Source organism: Symphalangus syndactylus, chromosome 20 (genome assembly GCF_028878055.3).
Source record: "Symphalangus syndactylus isolate Jambi chromosome 20, NHGRI_mSymSyn1-v2.1_pri, whole genome shotgun sequence".
Taxonomy (NCBI): domain Eukaryota; kingdom Metazoa; phylum Chordata; class Mammalia; order Primates; family Hylobatidae; genus Symphalangus; species Symphalangus syndactylus.
This window is the reverse complement of record NC_072442.2, coordinates 58,415,843-58,436,806: the sequence shown is the minus strand read 5'-3', so window position 1 is coordinate 58,436,806 and position 20,964 is coordinate 58,415,843. Positions and strand designations below refer to the sequence as shown.

Sequence of the window (20,964 nt, the reverse complement as noted above, 5' to 3'; positions counted from 1 at the left end):
AGACCCAAGGCCTAGCTGCGAACCACATGACTAGCTGTGCCACACCCCAGACGCAAGTGTGCCTTCAGTAACAGAGCCCACACCAAGGCATTTATTCATTTTGTTCTTGGTCCAAGGCCAGTGACTGGACCCTTGATCCCAAGAGGCACTGAACCGGAGAGAAGAAAGTGGATACTGCACCATAAAATGCATTTTTTTCTTTTTTTTTTTTTGAGATGGAGTCTGGCTCTGTCACCCAGGCTGGAGTGCAGTGGTATAATCTCGGCTCGCTGCAACCTCCACCTCCTGGGTTCAAGTGATTCTTCTGCCTCAGTCTCCTGAGTAGCTGGTACCACAGGCGTGCGCCACCACCCCTGGCTAGTTTTTGTATTTTTAGTAGAGACGGGGTTTCACCATATCGGCCAGGCTAGTCTCAAACTCCTGACCTTGTGATCCGCCCGCCTCAGCCTCCCAAATGCAAATGCATTTCCAGCAAGAGCTCCTGCCTGGCCGAGGAGAAGGGCGGCGTGCTGCTCTGTACACTGTGAAACTCCCTGAGCCGCCCTATGTGTCGATCCTGATTTTGAGAAATTGCTTCAGGAACTTCCACAGCACTGGGAAACAGAGTAAGTGAAGGGGGCTGTACCTTCTCTCTGTGGCAGCCCAAGAGCTTGAAATTGGAACTTTTAGAACAGTATTCGTTAAGACCATGGATTGTGAGACAAGAATGCCTTTGTTGGCCGGGTGCGGTGGCTCACACCTGTAATCCCAGCACTTTGGAAGGCCGAGGCGGGCGGATCACGAGGTCAGGAGATCGAGACCATCCTGGCTAACACAGTGAAACCCAGTCTCTACTAAAAATACAAAATATTAGCCGGACGTGGTGGCGGGCGCCTGTAGTCCCAGCTACTTGGGAGGCTGAGGCAGGAGAATGGCATGAACCAGGGAGGCGGAGCTTGCAGTGAGCCGAGATCGCACCACACCACTGCACTCCAGCCTGGGAGACAGAGCGAGACTCCATCTCAAAAAAAAAAAAAAAAAAAAAAGAATGCCTTTGTTGTCATCCCAGCTCAACTACTTATTAGCCACGTAATCGTAGACAAGTCAGTTAACCTGCGCCTGCCTCCGTGTCTTCATCTGCAAAATGGAGGTAACGACTGTACCTTTACCAAGTTGTTATGAGGAATAAATATGTCAATATATGTAAAGCGCTTAGAATAGAGATGGGCGTAGAGAGCCGAATATTAATATGGGCTATGGTGGTGATGAAGATGATGATGATGATGATGATCCCTGAGGATCTGATGTCCTTCCTTCTAGTAGCCTTGGAAAAGATGAGGAAGAGGGAGGAAAGGAACAGAAGGAAAGAGCAGGTGGCATTTCCTGAGCAACAGGCTGTCCAGCAAAATGGCGACAAGCAGAGTCTCTGGAATGAGAGGAGACTGAATTCTGGCTTCGCCGCTCCACCACTGTGGACCTCATGGAAGGTTCTCATTTTCTCTGCCATCAGTCTTCTCAGTTGTAAAGGGTATAAAAATACCTCCCTGCAGGGGGACTGTGCCGATCAAAAGAGACAGTGCTGTAAAGCATGGAGGCTGGCCACAGCGAGCGCTCAGAAGAGGTGGTATTTTTCAGAGTTAGGTCTAAGGACTGTCACTTTCATCACAAAATAATTCCAAACTACAGGAATGAGAGACCGTATTATCTGATGACAATGCAATAAAACTATGTAAAAAAAAAAAAAATAGCAAGATTAGAAAACAGCAACAAAGCCCTTGCTTGTAAACATATAAAGATTTTCTTTGAAACAATTCTTGGTTCAAAGATCAAATGAAAACCCAAATAGCAAAACATATTGAAAATAGCAGAAATAAAACCACCACAAATAAGAACCTGTGGAATATGGTTAGACCACCAGTGTAAGGAAAAATAAGTGTCTGGTGGGTTAAATATTTCACTGTTTCTGTTTTTTTTTTGTTTGTTTGTTTGTTTTTTTGAGATGGAGTCTCGCTCTGTTGCCCAGGCAGGTGGGAGTGCAGTGCTGCGATCTCGGCTCACCGCAACCTCCGCCTCCTGGGTTCAAGCGATTCTCCTGCCTTGGCCTCCCAAGTAGCTGGGATTACAGGCACACACCATCACACCCAGCTAAGTTTTGTATTCTTAGTAGAGACGAGGTTTCACTATGTTGGCTAGGCTGGTCTCGAACTCCTGACCTCGTGATCTGCCTGCCTAGGCCTCCCAAAGTGCTGGGATTACAGGCGTGAGCCACCGCGGCCGGCCTTCACTATTTTAAAAACAAAAACAAAAATAAACACCTGAAACTAAAAAAAGTAAGAAAAAACCCTCTAGGTTATTAAAAAAAAAAAAAAGATCTAAATCAGCTCCGAAATCTAGGCTTCTTATGGGAAATATAACTGTACAGAATAACAGCAAGAAAAAATAGACAAACAAGCAAAAAAAAAATTACAAAGAACAAAACTAAAAGACGAATGACAATCTAGGAAAAGTATCTGCAATTAAAATGAAAAACGGTTCATCTCCCTGATAGATAAAGAATCTATATGGTCAGTGGGGAAAGGATATGAGTTAGTCAGTTCACAGAAAGCACAAAATGATTTATATGTATATTTTACATACTCAACCTGGGTTATGGAGAAAAGCAAATTAAAAACAAAATATCATTTTTCCCCATTCACTAACGATTTCAAATCTTGATAACACACAATGTTGATAAGCATTTAGAGAACAGGCATTATTCATAGATGCTGTTGATGGGTGCTCTCTCTGGAAAGCAATTTGGAAATATCCATCAAGATGAATAATACCCTTTGACTCAGCATCTATATTCTCTCTATATGCAGATCTGGTCTTAGGCACACACAAAGATGCAGGTACAATAACACAGCTTCACTGGCTGGCAAGCACTCTGAAACAATCTAAGAGTCCTAAACCTCAGTTAAGGGAATGATGGAATAAATGTGGGTACAATCATACAATCGGACACTGGCCAGCCATTAAAAATTTGATATGCATGAATGGATGGGCAAAAAGATTTACAGAAATGAAAAAGAGGTATTTCCAAGATATATTAAATAAGTTCAGAAGATAGATTGTATGATCAAATTTATATAAATTTAAATATTTAAAAATCAAAACACTACGAAGAGATGGTGATTATTTCTGTGAATAGCATTTTATATTCTTGTCTGCTGATTAAAATATTTTGCCATGTACCAATACTGTTTTTGCAATATAATCGTTTTTTGAGGTAGAGTCTCTCTCTGTCACCCAGGCTGGAATGCAATGGTGTGATCATAGCTCACTGCAGCCTTAACCTCCTGGGTTCAAGCCATCCTCCACCTTAGCCTCCTGAGTAGCTGATTCTACAGGCATGCACCACCATGCCTAGCTAATTTTTTCAAATTTTTTTGTAGAGATGAGGTACTATGTTGCCCAGGCTGGTCTCGAACTCCTGGGCTCAACTGATCCTCCTGCCTCAGCCTCTCAAATTGCTGGGATTACAGGTGTTAGCCACTGCACCTGGCCTATAACTTATTTTTTTGCTAACTTAATAATTTAAACAGATCTCTTCCCATTCTGTGCCCACCCCCCTTCTCTCTACTGATAAATATATTGTGCCTTCTACTTCTGGATCCTGTAATTTATTATTGTGCATTATAAGATCTGTATAATAAATGTTATCCTTCTATTACATTATTTTTTATTGACTTATTTCTATCCTACCTTATTTTGAAACGTAAGGTGGCTGCTTTCTTCTATAATGAAGGAATTGTAACAGGTTCACCAGAAATTGAGGTGAAAGGGACCTACAGACCAAACTCTAATACTATGGCACACATTCTAATTCCAGAGGCAACATGCGTGTCCTCTTGTGCAGTGAAACGTGGCTTCCTTTAGATCTAGTTACGGAGGTTTCCACTGGTTCTACCAGGCCTTCTCTTCCTCTTTGTGTATTAGCTAACTTTGACCACCAGGTGGAAGCAGAAACCAACTCATTGGGAGACTATTCTCAAGAGACTGAAATCTGGTTATTTCTTCAAACCAAGTGTCAGCCTCTGTTCCCAGGGCAGGAGCCCATCCCCATAGGTGAACCTTCAGAGAGAGCATCGCTTCCTGGGGAGGTGGGCAGCTTGGGTGAGCTGTGCACTTCTGTGGGCTCTGAACAGGGACAGGGCCCTGAGTTCTCAGTGCATGAAGGAGTTTATCCACCTCCTGGTCAGAGATCTGGGGCTTGGGCAAAAAAAAAAAAAAAAAAAAAAAAAGCCATCACCAGGGAAAGGGTAAGGAGTCCAGCCTCTACCATGCCGCAGAACTAGCCCGGCCTGTCTCCTTCTTCTGACCCCCAAAGTCTCTTCCTTTGAGATCTCTGGGTGTGGGTCAGAGAGGAGAGAAGAGGGGGTACCTCCTGGGAAACAAGGGAAGTAATTTCCCCGCTGCAGTCTTGCAAGAGAGAGACGCACCCTGCACCTTCCCCAGTTACCCCATCTCCTAGCCCCGTGCCCTCTCCTTCTGTGCGCACTGACCAGGCCAGGTGGGTGCCCGGCACTCACCAGCCTGTGTGGACTTCCTCCGCGCCTTCTTGATGTCCTCCTCTGTCTTGTTGCTCAGCTTGATCTCCAGCTGCTGGGTCTTCATCTCCAGGTCTCTCTGCCGCTCTGTGAGGGCTTTCCGGGCCTGGGGTCCAAGGACATGGAGAAGCTGCTCATAAAGCTCGGAGCCAGTGAGCCTCCTGGGCCACGCAGCCCAGCTTCCCTTTGGAGTCCTTCTGCCCCTTGTTTGTGTGGATGATGCCACAGTGGTCAAGAGAGGCCCAGCAGCCAGAGTGGCGCCACCCAGCTAGGTAGAGGCTACAACCCAGCTCTTTTCATCCTTGCCTCTTCCAGTGACATCTGGACTCAGCCTACATCAACCTCTCAAATCACGTTTTTTTCCCTGATGGAGCCTGTACACAGACTGGGGACCTAGGCAGTCCTAAAATCACACCCCCTCTGCTTGGAAGGGACCACAAAGGCCACCTGTGTCACCTCCCTGCAGCACTTAATACGATGTAGCACCAGCCCTCCCGTTCCGGAGCTGGACACGCCTCGACCCTCTCGTTCCCCTCACTATACTGCCTTTCCTCCAGGCCACCACTGGCATCTCTGTGGTCCTTGGGTGGCGGCAGCTGGCTGGGCCCAGGGTGTCCCAGCAGTTTGAGCCCCCTTCTCCTCTCTAAGGCACTGGGGGCTGGGAATCAGTCCCTGGGGCACACTCTCTTCCCTCTAAGGCTGAACATCAATTCCCTTGAGGTCAGACCACCCAGGACTCTGCCTCATCCCTGAGCAGGAAGGGGGTGACTGAGTCAGGAGGACTCTGCCAGGTGAGGCTTAAACACGGGGCCCCACGTGAACCAGCAGCAGCACTGCCAGGCTCGGGGTTTAAGTGGTCACCTACAGTGACCCGACCGCCCACTGTAGCTACAGCCTCTCCTCGCACCCCTGGCCCTCTGAGTGGTCATTCGAGCACCACAGGAGGCAGCTCCTATCTGCCCTTGGATGGGTGGGGTGCTCAGACGTGGGCACGAGGCTTGGACATCCCCCTATTCCCCTACCTGGGGACAAAGACTCAGACTTGGCGTATGGAGCCACCGCTGGCTTCCCAGTCCCCCCTCTTCCAGACAGCCCCCGACGCTCCTGCCCCGGCCCAGCGTCCTGGGCCTCTCACCTTCTCCACCGAGGCATAGCGGCTGGCGAGCTGCTTGCGAAGGTCGGCAATGTGGTGGTCACACTTCTTCATGTCTTTCTTGAAGTTCTCACGGAAGTTCATCAGGGGCTTCTCCACCTCGCTGTGAAGCTGTGGAGAGAGTAGGGAAGCACACTCAGGACCCAGGATGTCAGCTGCAAGCCAGTGCAGGGAGCAGGGATGGGAGGGGCACCCCCACTTCCCCAGGCAGGTGAGGATGAGTCTGGGGCAGCAACCTGGTAGGAAGGTGGGAGACATCTCCTGACACGTGGCTGCCTATCAGTTCTCAGCTTACGCAGGTCACCTTAGCTCAGGAGGCCCCAGCACAAATGTCTACAGGATAAGTGGGTAGCAACTAGAGCCTTCTGATTTCCCCATCTTTTAACTCCTTTTTTCTGAGCTTCTGCAGCTTTGAATTTTTATTTTTAGAATTTTTTACTGCCTATATTTATGGTTTATAGTATGTGGTTTTGAAATATGTGTACATTGTGGAATGGCTAAATCAAGTTAATAATCAATGGGCTGGGCACGGTGGCTCATGCCTGTAATCCCAGCACTTTGGGAGGCCGAGGCAGGTAGATCACTTGAGGTCAGGAGTTCGAGACCAGCCTGGTCAACATGGTGAAACTCCATCTCTACTAAATATACAAAAGAAAAAAAAAATAGCTGGGTGTGGTGGCATGTGCCTGTAATCCCAGCTACTCAGGAGGCTGAGGCAGGAGAATCACTTGAACCTGGGAGGTTGCAGTGAGCCAAGATTGTGCCACTGCACTTCAGCCTGGGTGACAGAGTGAGACTCAGTCTCAAAAAAAAAAATAATAATCAATGACCTCACACACTTATTTTATCCCATAGCTTCTTGCACGGCTTTGTTCTTGTGTCTCTCTCCCTTATTTTCCAAACTGAGAGCTTTCTGGGGACAGAAACATCAGCGTCTGTGTCTCCAAGCACTTAGCACAGTGACTGGGGTATGCGGCTTCAGTAAACAGTCAAATGAATGCCATTCAATTAGACGGTCTAAGGTCAGTCCTATTTATCGAACATCTACTCCATGGCAGGTGCTGAGAATACAAAGGTGAGCCAGACAGGGTCCAAACCTCGAGGAACTGATGGTGGGAACTGCTGGAGGCCTGCTGGAAACTCACAAGGGCAACTGTCCTGCACTGTGCTCATGGAGACATTCTCAGCTTGCTGGGCTGCCTGGAGCACAGGCGCACTTTCCATCCCCACCAGAGGGAACCGCCCTGTATCCCAGGGGCCAGAGAAAAGGATTTATGCTATCAGAAGAGCTCGGTGGCATCAGGGTCTTAAGCTTTTTTCTTCTCTTTTATTCCTTCCCTCTTTCTCATCCCACCCCCCTTTAAAAGAACTTTTCCTTAAAATTTGTTGTTTTTGTGAGCATAATATTTATTTTATTTTTATTTTTTTATTTTTTTTGAGACGGAGTCTCGCTCTGTCACCCAGGCTGGAGTGCAGTGGCATGATATCGGCTCACTGCAAGCTCTGCCTTCTGGGTTCACGCCATTCTCCTGTCTCAGCCTCCCCAATAGCTGGGACTACAGGTGCCCGCTACCACACCTGGCTAATATTTTTTTTTCTTTTTTGTATTTTTAGTAGAAATGGGGTTTCACCATGTTAGCCAGGATGGTCTCGATCTCCTGACCTCGTGATCCGCCCACCTCGGCCTCCCAAAGTGCTGGGATTACAGGCGTGAGCCACCGCGCCCGGCCCATAACATTTGTAAGAAAACAGATCAACGGGACCTGCTGTGGTCAAAGCCAGGTGGCACCCTAGCTCTGTGCACCCCTCCCACCCCACTGCGTGGAATCAGGCAACTCTCTTCAACCTATGCCCACCCCGCCACCACCAATCCACCTCCACCTGTCTCAGAAGTATCTCTAGGGAACACAGCTCAGCTTCCCTGGACAGACACCCAACGAGGGTTCTGTGACTTCTCTCCTCTCCCTCATTGCCAGGTTTTTGCTGTACAGTATCTTTTTCTCAGGACTTAGGTGTCCCTATTCTAAGCAACTGACTTACACAGGGCTGGGAGCTCCAAGCAGGCAGGGGCCCCATCTGGGTTGAGCACTGCTGTGCCCAGTGTCTGACCTGGGCTGGTGCTGGATGGGCGCCCCTTCTGTATTTGTAGAGAGAATGACAAACTCTTTAGAGCTCAATCCCCTGGGTGACAAGAGGACAGCTTTGTCGCTGGATGACCTTCAAAGACTAATAGAGAACTGGCCATCCAAACACCCGTCTCTCCTCCTTGTGTTAGCTGTAAATATGTCCTACTATGTTTTTTTGAGCCCCTGGAACCTTCCTTGTATAAGAAAACATCCCCATCTGGTGGCAGTTTGCAGGATGCTACAAAAATCTTGAGAGCTTATGAGAATAAATAAACCCCTTTCCCATGTATATAGGTTTGGCATTTGCTGAGTAGCAGGAGCTGTACAACTCCGGGAATCTGGGAGAGTTAGCTCAGCCTGCTGACTCAGAAACTCTGGGGCCTCTTTCTAAGGACGTCGAAAGCAAGCGACTTGCAGGCTTTAATATACCCAGGAATGACCTGGAAGAGTTTTCAACATTAAGGTGTCCTGGACCCCAGGACGGTTTCGCAGCCCCAGGTTCTGAGGTCTGGGGAAAAGCCCACGAACCTGCCAATATACCAGGAAGCTTTCCCCAAATTCAAATGACATTCTGGAAACGCGACGCTGCTAACTATCACAAGTGATTTGATTCCACAGATGAGGATGCCCGGCATCTCTGTCTCTCTACAGACATCAAGTGTTTTTGTTTTTGTTTTGAGACGGAGTCTCACTGTCTCCCAGGCTGGAGTGCAATGGCGCAATCTCGGCTCACTGCAAGCTCCACCTCCCAGGTTCAAGCCGTTCTCCTGCCTCAGCCTCCCGAGTAGCTGGGATTACAGGCACCCACTACCATACCCGGCTAATTTTTTTTGTATTTTTAGTAGAGACGGGGTTTCACCATGTTAGCCAGGGTGGTCTTGATCTTCTGACCTCGTGATCCTCCCGCCTCGGCCTCCCAAAGTGCTGGGATTACAGGCGTGAGCCACTGCGCCTGGCCGATATTAAGTACTTATTCAAGACATAATTTTTTTTTCCTTTAAAATGGTTAGCCTGGTTATCTTTAGTACCTATTCTTAACTTTTAAGCGTCTCTGTTGAACCAGGAGTCAGAAGTCCTTCCCGGAAGTGTGTCCTCGCACACTCAGGCCGGCTTGTCATGGGCCCATCAGTTTTTCTTTCCAAAACTCTTACTCTCTTTGCTTCCTTTTCATCTCACACATCAGAAGAGAATAAGAGAAATTCCAAGCTGGTAGGAATTTCAGACACTGTCTAGTCTGATATTTTTCAGACAGTGTGTGGCCGAGAGTTGTGAAATCGATTTAATGGGCCAGGACCAGCTTTTTGGTGAGAACAGACCAGACTTGAACAGAAAATACAAGTACATTTTAAGTAGGAGGATAAATACTGTTTTATGAAACATTTGTTTCAGCTACAGATGTGTGTGAATGTCTGTGTGCAGATACCGGAGTGGATACCTACAGAAGGGTTCTGAATGCTCATGTAAAATGCATCATTGTAAGTCACTGTCAGATAAGTGTAAAGAGACTGATCTGGTCTGAATTCTTCATTTCATATGTGAAGAAATGAAATCCCAAGGGAGCTAAGTGACTTGCTCGAGGTCACAGAGCTTGGTAGTGACAGTACTGAGATACAACTCAAGTCTCCTCACTCCTGTCCCCTAAATCTTCTGAACGCGCAGCCTCTACCGCATGAGATTTTCTACCAGCAGAAGGAATTCTGCTCCTCTCCCTTCTTCAGCAGGAGCCAGGTATAACTTTCTTTGTATATGGCACTCTTGTTTCTTTAGCAATCTGTTGCTATTAGCAATGGCTTGAGCTAGTGGACCAGAAAAACCAGAAAAATTGCTGCAATGAAATTGCATTTCTTAAAGAGCTTTTACCCCTGACACAGAGCATTCGGAGCAGAATTTCAATAAGTCTTTTGGAGCAGATGTTAAAAAGGGTTTTCGGCATATGGAGCTATATTATTCATGGCAGTCAAATAAATCCTTGGAGCCACTTTCTCCTCAAGGAATCTCCATAAAACCACTCGGCAGCTGCGATGACCGCTTGAGGCCACCAACACTGACCGACAGGCTGGATGCAGCCGAGAGCCTCTCGTCGCAAAGTCTGTTTTGCACGACGGGTCTTCATGAGCTTCCCCTCAGCTGAATGGTAAGGTCAACCCTGTGTCCTGAAGCCTAACTTAAAATGTTCTGAGCATGTGGTTGTCTGGGGCCAGTCTGCAGCAGCCCATTGGCAACCCCTGGAAAGGCAGAGGCTCAGGAAGAGGCTGTTTTCTCGATGCCATTGGTCTGCCAAAGAGCGGGAGTTGCTGGAAGAAAAGCTCTGGGGACCGAGTCTCCCATTTGCTCCGTCCTCTCCTTTGCTGCCTCTGTGTCTGAACCCACCTGGCTGTGTGACCATGGGCTGTGATCTCACCCCACCTCTTCTCACTGTGAAATGGGGATGCTATCTCGCATGGTGGTTGATGGCAATGAGTTATATCCTGCACACAGCCATCCACACCACTTATGTCACCACTACCACGTCGGAGAGGGTTTTGCCACCTGTTGGGTACTCTAAACAATCAAGAATCGGGGTCCTGCTGATGAGGAGTAAATGCCAGCAAGATTCCCAGGGACCCAGCAGGTGACCTTTCCAAAGCTCGCAACTCTGGCTCCCAGCCCCACCCCATCACAATGGCAGCCCGCCGAGGCATCTTGCCAGTCAATGGAAGTTTCTACCACAGCAGAGAATGGAGCCGCTGGGGGCCCCGACAGGAGAAGGGAGGCCTTGGGGGGAAAGCTACTCATGATCTGCAGCTGAAAAATAACTTGCTGTTTTGGATGCAATGCAGGAAAAAGACCCATTCATGGAGTTCCCTTCTCTGCCAGGACTTGAGTAGCAATTTTCTAGTGAAGCGCTTGGTGTAATGAGGTTAGTTAGCGTGCTTTCACTAGCTGGGAATTCTCACTCACATCTGGGTGTCAACTCAATCTTGGGGCACACTAAGCCACGGGGAGCTGTAGCAGCTCTGTTCCCTCTTCCCACCCAGCTCTTTAGAAAGTCCTCTCACGTGTCTCAGTCATCTGAGTCATTCATTCTGCCTTCTGTGTGCCGAGTACCACCACGGGGTACATCGTATGGGATCCCAAAGCAGGGAATTGCAACTGCAGTGGGAACGGCACTAGGAGAGAGACAGGACCAGTGAGTGCTGAACGTGGAGGACCCAGGAAGGAGCAACCATCTTGGAGGCATGCTACCTTCAAATGATCAAGGATGTGTTAAGGAAGGAGACTCAAAGTTTAGGCACTTTACCCTGCTGTGTCTGACCAGCGTTGGTGGGAGGGCAGAGGGAAGAGAGAGGAGGCCAGGGTCACTGGGATGATGCACTCTGAAAGGTCTGTTTTTTTTTCTTTTTCTTTTTTTTTTGAGACAGAGTCTCACTCTGTTGCCAGGCTGGAGTGCAGTGGCGTGAACTCAGTGCACTGCAACTTCCACCTCCAGGGTTCAAGAGATTCTCCTGTCTCAGCCTCCTGAGTAGCTGGGACTACAGGCATGCACCACCAAGCCCAGCTAATTTTTGTATTTTTAGTAGAGATGGGGTTTCACCATGTTGGCCAGGATGGTCTCGATTTCGCGACCTCATGATCCACCCACCTCAGCCTCCCAAAGTGCTGGGATTACAGGCGTGAGCCACCATGCCTGGCCCCTCTTTCTTTAAAAGGCAAGCCTGTTAATGGGTAGCCCCATCAATCATGTACACTTTAAAGTGGATTATTTCACTGAGAGATTTAGTTTATTTTTCATCTAAAAATTAGCTGAGAGTTGGAGAGAAAACCTGGAGGTATGTGCCAGGGAGTGGGGAGGGGAGAGTCACTTGGAAATATAGAGAAATCTTGAGAGAAAGGAGACCTGAAAAGACTAGGGGTGGGGCGGAGATAGTCAGAGGGCTCTGTTCATTCATGACTCAATAAGAAAATATTTATTTAGCATCTACTACATGCAAGGCACCATCCTGAGCCCTGAGGATAGGAATAGGACAGAAACACCCTGCCCTCGAGTCCTGGTGCTAGTATCCTCAGAACCAAATGAAAGAGGGACTCTTCATGGCTGGGCACGGTGGCTCACACCTGTAATCCCAGCACTTTGGGAGGCGGAGGCGGGCGGATCACAAGGTCAGGAGTTCAAGACCAGCCTGGCCAACATGGCAAAACCCCATCTCTACTAAAAATACAAAAAATTAGCCAGGCATGGTGGCATGCGCCTGTAATCCCAGCGACTCGGGAGGTTGAGGCAGGAGAATCGCTTGAACCCAGGAGGTGGAGGTTTCAGTGAGCTGAGATTGCACCACAGCACTCCAGCCTGGGTGACAGAGCGAGACTCCGTCTCAAAAAAAAAAAAAAAAAAAGAATGAAAGAAAGAAAGAAAGAAAAAGAAGGAAGGAAAGAAGGAAGGAGGGAACGAAGGAAGGAAGGAAGGAAGGAAGGAAGGAAAGAAAGAAAGAAAGAAAGATCCTTTACTTGTTCCGAAATTTTGCAACAACCACAAATTTAAAAAAAAATTCTCCCTTTGGCATAACCGAATATCTCCTGACACTAGGAAGAGACAGGACATGCTACTCCATCCCTTTGAAAGCCAGGCAAAAAGAAAGCAGGGCTTCATCACTCAGGGGCTGCCCTGAGAAACTGAGGGGTGTGCTAAGGCCTGCTCCCAAGAGCTGAATGTTAAATTTTCAGGAATTCTGTTTGCTGGTTGTTAAACACAGCCATTATCAAAAAGGAAATGATATAATTAAATAAATTATATTAAAAACAAAGGTAATAGGCCAGGTATAGTGGCTCATGTCTGTGATCCCAGCATTTTGGGAGGTAGAGGCAGGAAGACTGCTTGAAGCCAGGAGGTCGAGATCAGCCTGGGGAAAATAGCAAGATCCCATCTGTATAAAGAAATAAAAAAATCGGTGAAACCCCGTCTCTACTAAAAAACACATAAAATTAGCCGGGCGTGGTGGCGGGCGCCTGTAGTCCCAGCTACTCGGAGAGGCTGAGGCAGGAGAATGGCGTGAACCCGGGAGGCGGAACTTGCAGTGAGCTGAGATTGCGCTACTGCACTCCAGCCTGGGCGACAGAGCGAGACTCCGTCTCAAAAAAAGAAAAAAAAAAAAAAAAAAGAAATAAAAAATTACCCAGGTGTGGTTGCATACACCTGTTGTCTCAGCTACTTGGGAGGCTGAGGTGGGAGGATCGTTTGAGCCCAGGAGGCTGAGGCTGCAGTGAGCTATCATCATGCCACTGCACTCCAGCCTGGGCCACAGAGTGAGACCTTGTCTTTTTAAAAATAACAAAAAATAAAAAACAAAGGCAATATACCCAGCACTTACCACCTCCTAACTACACTTTACTATTTTCCATGCTCTTGGTGGATATTGATGTTTATTTGTGCTACCGTATCTGCCTAAAAGCACCACCTCATGGTGAGCCACTGGGCATCTCTTCCCAACTCCGTATTCCGTGACTTCATGTTGATAGCTTAAAGTTTACACCAGGGAAAATGGCAAACAGGGCAAACTGGAGAGACAGTTGTTAACTATTTTTCAGTACCCCAGTGTGTAAGACCAACTGAGAGCGGCTGCAGGGAAGGGTTACCTTGGCAGAGAACTTGAGATGAACTTCTGCTTCGTCCGCCAGGCTCTTCTTCACCTGAGCCCACGCCTCTCCCAAGGAGCTGCAACACAAACACCGCGAGACTCAGGTCAGAAGCCAAAACCCTTCCTGAGGTAGGACGGTGGGGCTCCACCCCAGGTGTCAGGGAGGTATATGACAGCTGAGAATGTGGACGCGGATGAGGCAGAGGCTGGGCAGAAACCAGACATGAGCATCACGTTTCAACTCACAGAGTCAGATGAGCCACCAAGGTCCAAGTGAGCTCACCTTGCCCCTGGAGCTAAGGGAACAGATTGTGGCACACAGCCGAGAGGTGGGCGGGCGTGGGGGGATTCCTAGAAATCCAGAGGCTCGCAAGGACCCAGGAAGGTGCAGGAAGCAGGTGTGGGGGACATTCCAAAGCCTCAGCTGCACTGAGGGCCTTGACCCCTGGGCTGTCACTGTCCCCAGAGCTTTCACATCACCCCTCCTTGGTTTGCTGATGAGGGGTGCAAGCATCTGCTAATAAATCAAGGAAGGAAAACAGGTTCTATTCCAGGGAGAAGCTCTTTTCATTTGTTTATTAGTTTGTTCCTTGAGACAGAGTCTTGCTCTGTTGCCTAGGCTGGAGTGCAATGGCACGATCTTGGCTCACTGCAACCTCTGCCTCCTGGGTTCAAGCGATTCTCCTGCCTCAGCCTCCCGAGTAGCTGGGATTACAGGCATGCGCCACCACATCCAGCTAACTTTTATATTTTTAGTAGAGACCACGTTTTGCCATGTTGGCCAGGCTGGTCTCGAACTCCTGACCAACTGAAAGCGGCTGCAGGGAGGGGTTACCTTGGCCTCCCAAAGTGCTGGGATTATAGGCATGAGCCACCATGCCCAGTCGCAGAAGCTCTTTTCAAACAGAAGGTACCACACAGCGCTGCTTATGAGAAAAACCCAGCTGCTTGACTTCCAGGAGGGGCGAAGATGGACTGTGTGGGTCTAGGGACCTAGATGCAGCCACAGGGCAGAGAAGGCTCCCACTGCCATCCTAGGAAGCACGGTCTCCTCTAGCACTGCTTCTCTAGCTGTGAGCCCTGATGCTGCTGCCTACAGCTTACTAGAGAAGGGCCAAGTCCTCTTAGCAGCATCACTTCTCCACTCCAAGGAGAGGCTTCAGGTAGAAGGATCTCCTGAAGTCCCTAAGACTTGCCAATGCAGGCCCCAGGCTACATTCTCTATGATTTGGAGCTCTTTAACCGCATGACCCTTCCAAATGATACCTCTGCTTTCTTGCTCCCAGCCTCTTCAACACAGCCGGTAAATCCAGGCTGAATGTTCCGTTGACTTAATATCATCGAAAAGCCACTTCCCCCAGAGAATTCATTAAAGTCAAGTGGCAAAAGCTGATTAAAAGACAGCATGTGGTGAGGCTTCTGGGTCTGCAGCAGAGCAGCCAGCAGCAAAGAATTGCCCAACGGCGCACAGCAGATCCCTCTGATGGCTGGCCAGGCCTGTGTGGTGGTGGTGCTGGCTCAGGCCGAGGTGGGTGTTTATGGGAAATGACTGCCTGATTTTATCTAGGAGTCTAGCAGCAAAGAAAGGTCCCCTCAGTGATTCTGGCAGGGGAAGCCACCAGAGAGGCAATGGAGTATGAAACAGGGCAATCCAAGCTGTTGACAATTGTCTCTGCCTGAAGGGCCTGAGATCCAGGAAGCTGTGCTGGGGCACTCCACACCCTCTGGGTGACTTGGGTGCCCCACCTGATTCAACAGGTGGGTACGAGGTCCGGGGTGGTAGGAGTAGTCCTGGCAGTTACACAGATCAGCAGAACAGAACACAGAGTCACACAACTAGGGTCGATTGACTGCAGCAAAGAGGTTAAGGTGCTTCCATCAGGGAAACAGATGATCTTTTTAACAAATGGTGCAGAGACAACCGTACATCCACAGGAGGAAAAGGAATCTTGGCCCTACCTCACGCCATACACACAAATTATCTCAAGATGCCTCCTAGCTCTAGGGTGAAAGCCAACACTATTCGAAGCATACCGAGGTTGTCTTTGGAGGAGTGGGAACTGGATTAAAGGGAGGTGAGAGAGGTTTGCCCCTGCAGCTGAGCCAAACACAGCAGCCTGTGGGAGGTATGAACAAGAGTCACAGAGCCAAACAGGCCCCAGGCGGTGCCTAGACTTTGTATGAGCATGTGCATCTTTCCACAGAGCTGTCAGTCTACTGTCAGCAGAGCATGTGGCGGGTAAATGGCCCAGGGACAGCCGTAGTGGCCTGAGAATGTCATCTCTGGGCAACTGGGAGGAAAGGAAGAACCATGGTTTTCCACCCAACACAACGTCCTCAGCTCCACCTCCAGGCCAGGCACTGCTAAGTGGGAGGACATCTCTCCAGACATTCAGATGGGCCCCTCTGAGCCAGTGCATCCTTGGTGAAGGCCTCCCTGCTCTCCAATATTCCAGGCTCTTTGGACTCACATCACCATTTATTAAAAAGCTACTTACAGATTCTCTCATTTGAAAAGAGATTTTTCATCTGATAAACGGTTAATGAAAAACAAAACAAAACCTGAGATGCATCTCTGTTCCAACATACAGTTTGAGGTACGCCAAATCAAAATGCATGTTGTTTTCATGACTGCCAACTAGGAAAACCAAAATCCCATTTCCTTTCCACGCAGGAGAGAAAAACTAAAGGCAGAATAAACAACCGAATTCTGTTTATTTACCAATGTGCACATGTCCTGTGAAATCTAATTTGGACACAGAAGTTGAATTGCAAAAGCCTCTCCAGCCTCCCTGAGCAGCATCTTCCTCGACGGCTCCAAATTTCTAGACTCCTGCTTTGCTTTGAAAGTCTTCAAGGAGATGGGGTTAAATGTCCAAATCTGTGTGTAAATGTAAATCAGTGTCTTTGCACGTTGTATGTAGGGGGCTCATGTGTTCATGTTCCAGTGCCTGCTGCAGGAGTGTGTGCACGGGGCTGCTGTGTGTGCATGCAGGGTGAGAAGTAATGTGTACACCTACGGGGCAGTGGCCCTGATGCATGTATGTGAGCTTGTGTTGTGTTTGTCTCTCTGTTTGTCCGGGCATGTGTGTACAGTATGGTAGTGTGGGCCTGACTCACGGAGCTGGACTGCTCGGGTGAGGAGCATATGCTGTGCGTGTTGGCCAGGACACAGTGTCCTTGGCAGCAGCCCAGGCCGGAGAGATGGAAGCCGGAAGACTCCGGAGCGGCACAGTGGTTGCAGGGCACGGGGATACTTAGGAAAGCCCCTTGCCAGGCAGCAAGAGCTGCTCCTCTATGTGCCCCCTTCCTGCCCCTGTCTCGGGCCCTGTGCACAGAGCAGAAGGAGGCCAGGAATGAACTAACCTCATTTACATCTGTGGAAGGGACGCTGGTCTTGCTGGGCCGCCCTGTGGTCTGTGGCTGGCGGGGAGGGTGAGAACCATTCAAAGGAGGCTGCCTGGCTGCACAGCCAACCCATGTGGAGGGCTTAATCAAAGCCACATTTGGGTTGGCAAAATCTCAGTCCCCTGAAGGATTTCAAGCCATGAAGGCAGATTTGGACTGGCTTAACATCATGGCTCACTGACAACCACAACCATCCCACAACAGAACGTCTCCCTTCCTTGGGGCTTCACTCCCCCTTGGAGGAGGAATTCAAACAGACCAGCACCAGAGGGAGGTCGGAATGGAGAGGACCTCTGGGGACCTTTTCAACTCTAACCTCCTGAGAGGCTTTGCGTTTTTTTTTTTACTGAGGTCAAATTCATATAACATAAAATTAACTGTTTAAAAGTGATCGATCCAGGTGCATTTAGGACAAGACCAAATCAAATACCTGTTTTGTGAGTGCAACTACCACCTCTACCTAGTTCCAAAACATTTTTGTCATGCTAGTACGGACTAAAGGTTTATGTCCTGACAAAATTCTTAGGTTAAAACCCTAACCCACAGTGTGGCTGCATTTGGCAATGGGGCCTTTAAGGAATTAATTAAGGTTAAATGAGGTGATAAGGGTGCAGCCCTGATCTGATAGGATTAGTGTCCTTATAAAAATAGACATCGGCCGGGCGCAGTGGCTCATGCCTGCAATTCCAGCACTTTGGGAGGCCGAGGTGGGTGGATTGCTTGAGGTCAGGGGTTCTAGACCAGCCTGACCAACATGGTGAAACCCCGTTTCTACTAAAAATACAAAAAATTAGCCAGGTATGGTGGCACATGCCTGCAGTCCCAGCTACTTGGGAGGTGGAGGTTGCAGTGAGCTGAGATCAGGTCACTCCAGCCTGGACGACAGAGCGAGACTCTGTCTCAAAAAAAAAAAAAAAAAAAAATAGACATCACAGAAGCTCTCTCTCTCTCTCCCTCTCTCCACACCAAGGAAAGGCTGCAGGAACACACAATGAGAAGGCAGCCACCTGCAACCCAATGAGAGAGTCCTTACCAGGCACCAACCCTGCTGGCACCCTGATCTTGGACTTCCCAGCCTCCAGAGCCACGAGAAAATAAATGTCAGTAGTTTCAGCCACCCAGTCTGGGACATCTTGTTGTGGCAGCTCAAGCAGATGAATACACACCTCAAAAGGAAACCCGGTACCCTTTAAGCAGTCACAACCCATTCCCTTCCTCCCCCAGCCCCTGGCAAATGACAACCCACTTTCTGTTTCCATGGGCTTGCCTGTTCCGGGCATTTTACATAAATGGAATCATACACTATGAGACCTTTTGTGCCTGGCTTCTGTAACTTAGCAGAATGTTTTCGAGGCTCATCCACACAGTAGCATGTATTAGTGTTCCATTTCTTTTCATGGCTGAATAATATTCCACCGTCTATCCATGGATATCCATTGTGCATACACCACCATTTGTTTATCCAGTCATCCCTGGGTGGAATGTGGGTTGTTTCCACCTTTTGGCTATTATGAATATTGCTGCTCTGTACATGTGTATACATGTATTAGTTTGAGTGCCTGTACTCAATTCTTTTGGGTATAAACCTAGGAATGGAATTGCTGAGTCATATGGTAATTCTATGTTTAGCTTTTTGAGGAACAATCAGATTGTTTTCCACAGCGGCTGTACCATACTCCATTTCCCCCGGGGTGCATAAGGGCTGAGACTTTTTTACCCACTAGGAGTCCTTCTGTGGCTGGAAGGGTTGGGTTAAGCTTCTCCCAGCCCAGGTCCCACTCAAAGAGGTCTGGACAGTCACAGCATTAATGGGAAGGGAGCCTATGCCTCAAGCCCACAGGAGAGAGCTCCAGACAAAGCGGCCAGGTACAAATACCCTGTCATACCCAGCTTCCTCCCAGCCTGCCCCTAGAGAAAGGGGAGCTGGAGTGGGCATCTAGAGGCTGCTGCCCAGCTACCAGGGGTCAGACCAGAGGGGATTCTGACATACTCCAACATCTGGAATATGGCCCCTGGTCACTAAAGACAATGTGGAAGGCATTTTTTTTTTTTTTTTTGAGACGGAGTCTTGCTCTGTCGCCCAGGCTGGAGTGCAGAGGCATGATCTCAGCTCACTGCAAGCTCTGCCTCCCGGGTTCACGCCATTCTCCTGCCTCAGCCTCCCAAGTAGCTGGGACTACAGGCACTCGTCACCACGCCCAGCTAATTCTTGTATTTTTAGTAGAGATGGGGTTTCACTATGTGGGCCAGGCTGGTCTCAAACTCCTGACCTTGTGATCCACCTGCCTCGGCCTCCCAAAGTGCTGGGATAATGGGTGTGAGCCACCCACCCAGCTGGAAGTGCCCTTTTGAGTGTGGATGCCCACACCTTGAGTCACGGTTGCCCAGCTTGGGCCACGGGCATACACCCAAGTCATGAGCACCTACCTGAGCCATGAGTGCCCACCTTGAGCCAGGCCTATGGAGCGCTCCCCATCCAAAGTGGGGCGATGCCAGTCATCAGTGATGAGTGGCTGATCCCCCTTCCTCAGTGACCCCACATCCTCCCCACTCCCACCTCTCTCCTACCCACTCACCCTTCCTCCTGTGAAGCCAAAGAGTTCTGAGAGAGCTTAGCTAAGTTCTTCGCATAGTCTTCTTCAATCTTTATCCTGCAAAGAGAGAAAACCCAACACACATCAGCTCTCCAGTGCCAGATTGTGGGTCTGCCCTGCTGCCCTGCACACCTCAGCCGTGGAAAGGAACCCAGTAGACCATAAGCTCTGAGACCATATGACTCGTCTGTCCACCTGACATGCAGTAGACGCTTAATAAATACTTGTTGGATAAATGAAGGAACAAAACTGTCTGGACCTCCATCTCCTCATCTGCAAAGTGGGATGTTTTCTCCTGTCTCCTAGAGCTGTGAAGACGAGATGTCGTTTACATAGTTCCTAGCACAGAAAGGGAAACATAAGACCCCTGAATGAATAAGTGAATGAAAGAAGGAATGAATGCTTGCAACCTGTGATGGACTACCAGCAATCCCCAGTGCTGTCCCCTCTCCCTTCCAACCCCAGAACTCCCAGGTGGCCTGGGGCCCTCAGCAGCAGAACAGAAGATCTCCCTACTGTCTCAGACCCCCAATGCCTCTGATTGTCAAGCCTGCTGGGTACAAGTATTTCCATGGAAACCTGGCAGCGCCCAGGGCTGCAGGTAGATTCTATTTCCCTGGAGAGGAAAGTTGCCTTGGATGTAGCTTCCGGCAGGCAGGCCTTTGACACATTTGCAAGGCAACTCCCCAGGGAGTGTCCTGTATTATCTGGCATGTCCATGTTAAGCATGTTGTCAGAGGTATCGTTCGCCACCTAAGTGGTCCTCTGGGCCACAGTGGGAGACAGAGGAGCTATGCTTATGCCAACCAGAGCTAGCCAGAGCCCAGGCTTCAGAGAGCCCCGGTCCACCACACAGTGAACAGAAAAGCTCCAGAGATGCTGGGACCGCAGCGTTTGCTTCCCAGCCGCTCAAGCAGTGGCACCCAAAGGGCGTGATGATGGAGAGAGGGCGGCTGACAAAGTCTGGCGGCAGCATTCCGAGTAATAATAATTGCAAGACTTGGCATCAGGAGACTCACAATCTTGTTCCTTCTTGCATTGCTTTCCCCTTACCTCCACCTTCAACTGGTCTCTAGGTCCTGCTGAGTCTCATTCCAACAGATCTGCCTCTGTCACTTCCTCTCCATCCCCTACCTTCACCTCCAGACTGTGGTCAAGAGAGATCTCTAGGAAGCAGATCTATCCATGCCACGCTCCTGGCTCCTCAACGCCGACCGCACGCACCAGACACACGAGGTGCATACGCTGTCTGCCTCCTGTGTCTCACCTCCAGGACCAAAGCGTGCGTCACCTCCACCTCTGCCCCACTTCCCTAAACCAAGATCCCAGCAAACCAGCCAGCACCTGTCCTCGAGCCAGGCGAGCTCCCAATTCGGAGCTGAGTATGTGTTTTCTCTAGGAAGCCCAGAATGTCCTGAAATGGCAGTTTCCAATTATTTGCTAACAAGACGTTGTTACGGAAATATAAACCATAAGCGTGTTCTAGCTTTGGCTTTTACAGCC

At 49.1% G+C, this 20,964-nt stretch overlaps 1 protein-coding gene across 10 annotated transcripts in view; it reads right to left on the bottom strand.

The window, feature by feature from the left end:
• GAS7 (growth arrest specific 7) overlaps window positions 1-20,964 on the bottom strand; it is a 287,263-nt gene that overhangs the window by 10,213 nt on the left and 256,086 nt on the right. For all 10 annotated transcript variants that reach the window (XM_055256001.2, XM_055256002.2, XM_055256007.2 and 7 more), the window contains exons 8-11: window positions 19,444-19,518; window positions 13,458-13,536; window positions 5,704-5,832; window positions 4,551-4,674 (exon numbers count right to left, since the gene is read on the bottom strand). In XM_055256001.2, the coding sequence (XP_055111976.1) occupies window positions 4,551-4,674; window positions 5,704-5,832; window positions 13,458-13,536; window positions 19,444-19,518 (407 nt within the window). The remainder of the gene's footprint in view (window positions 1-4,550; window positions 4,675-5,703; window positions 5,833-13,457; window positions 13,537-19,443; window positions 19,519-20,964) is intronic.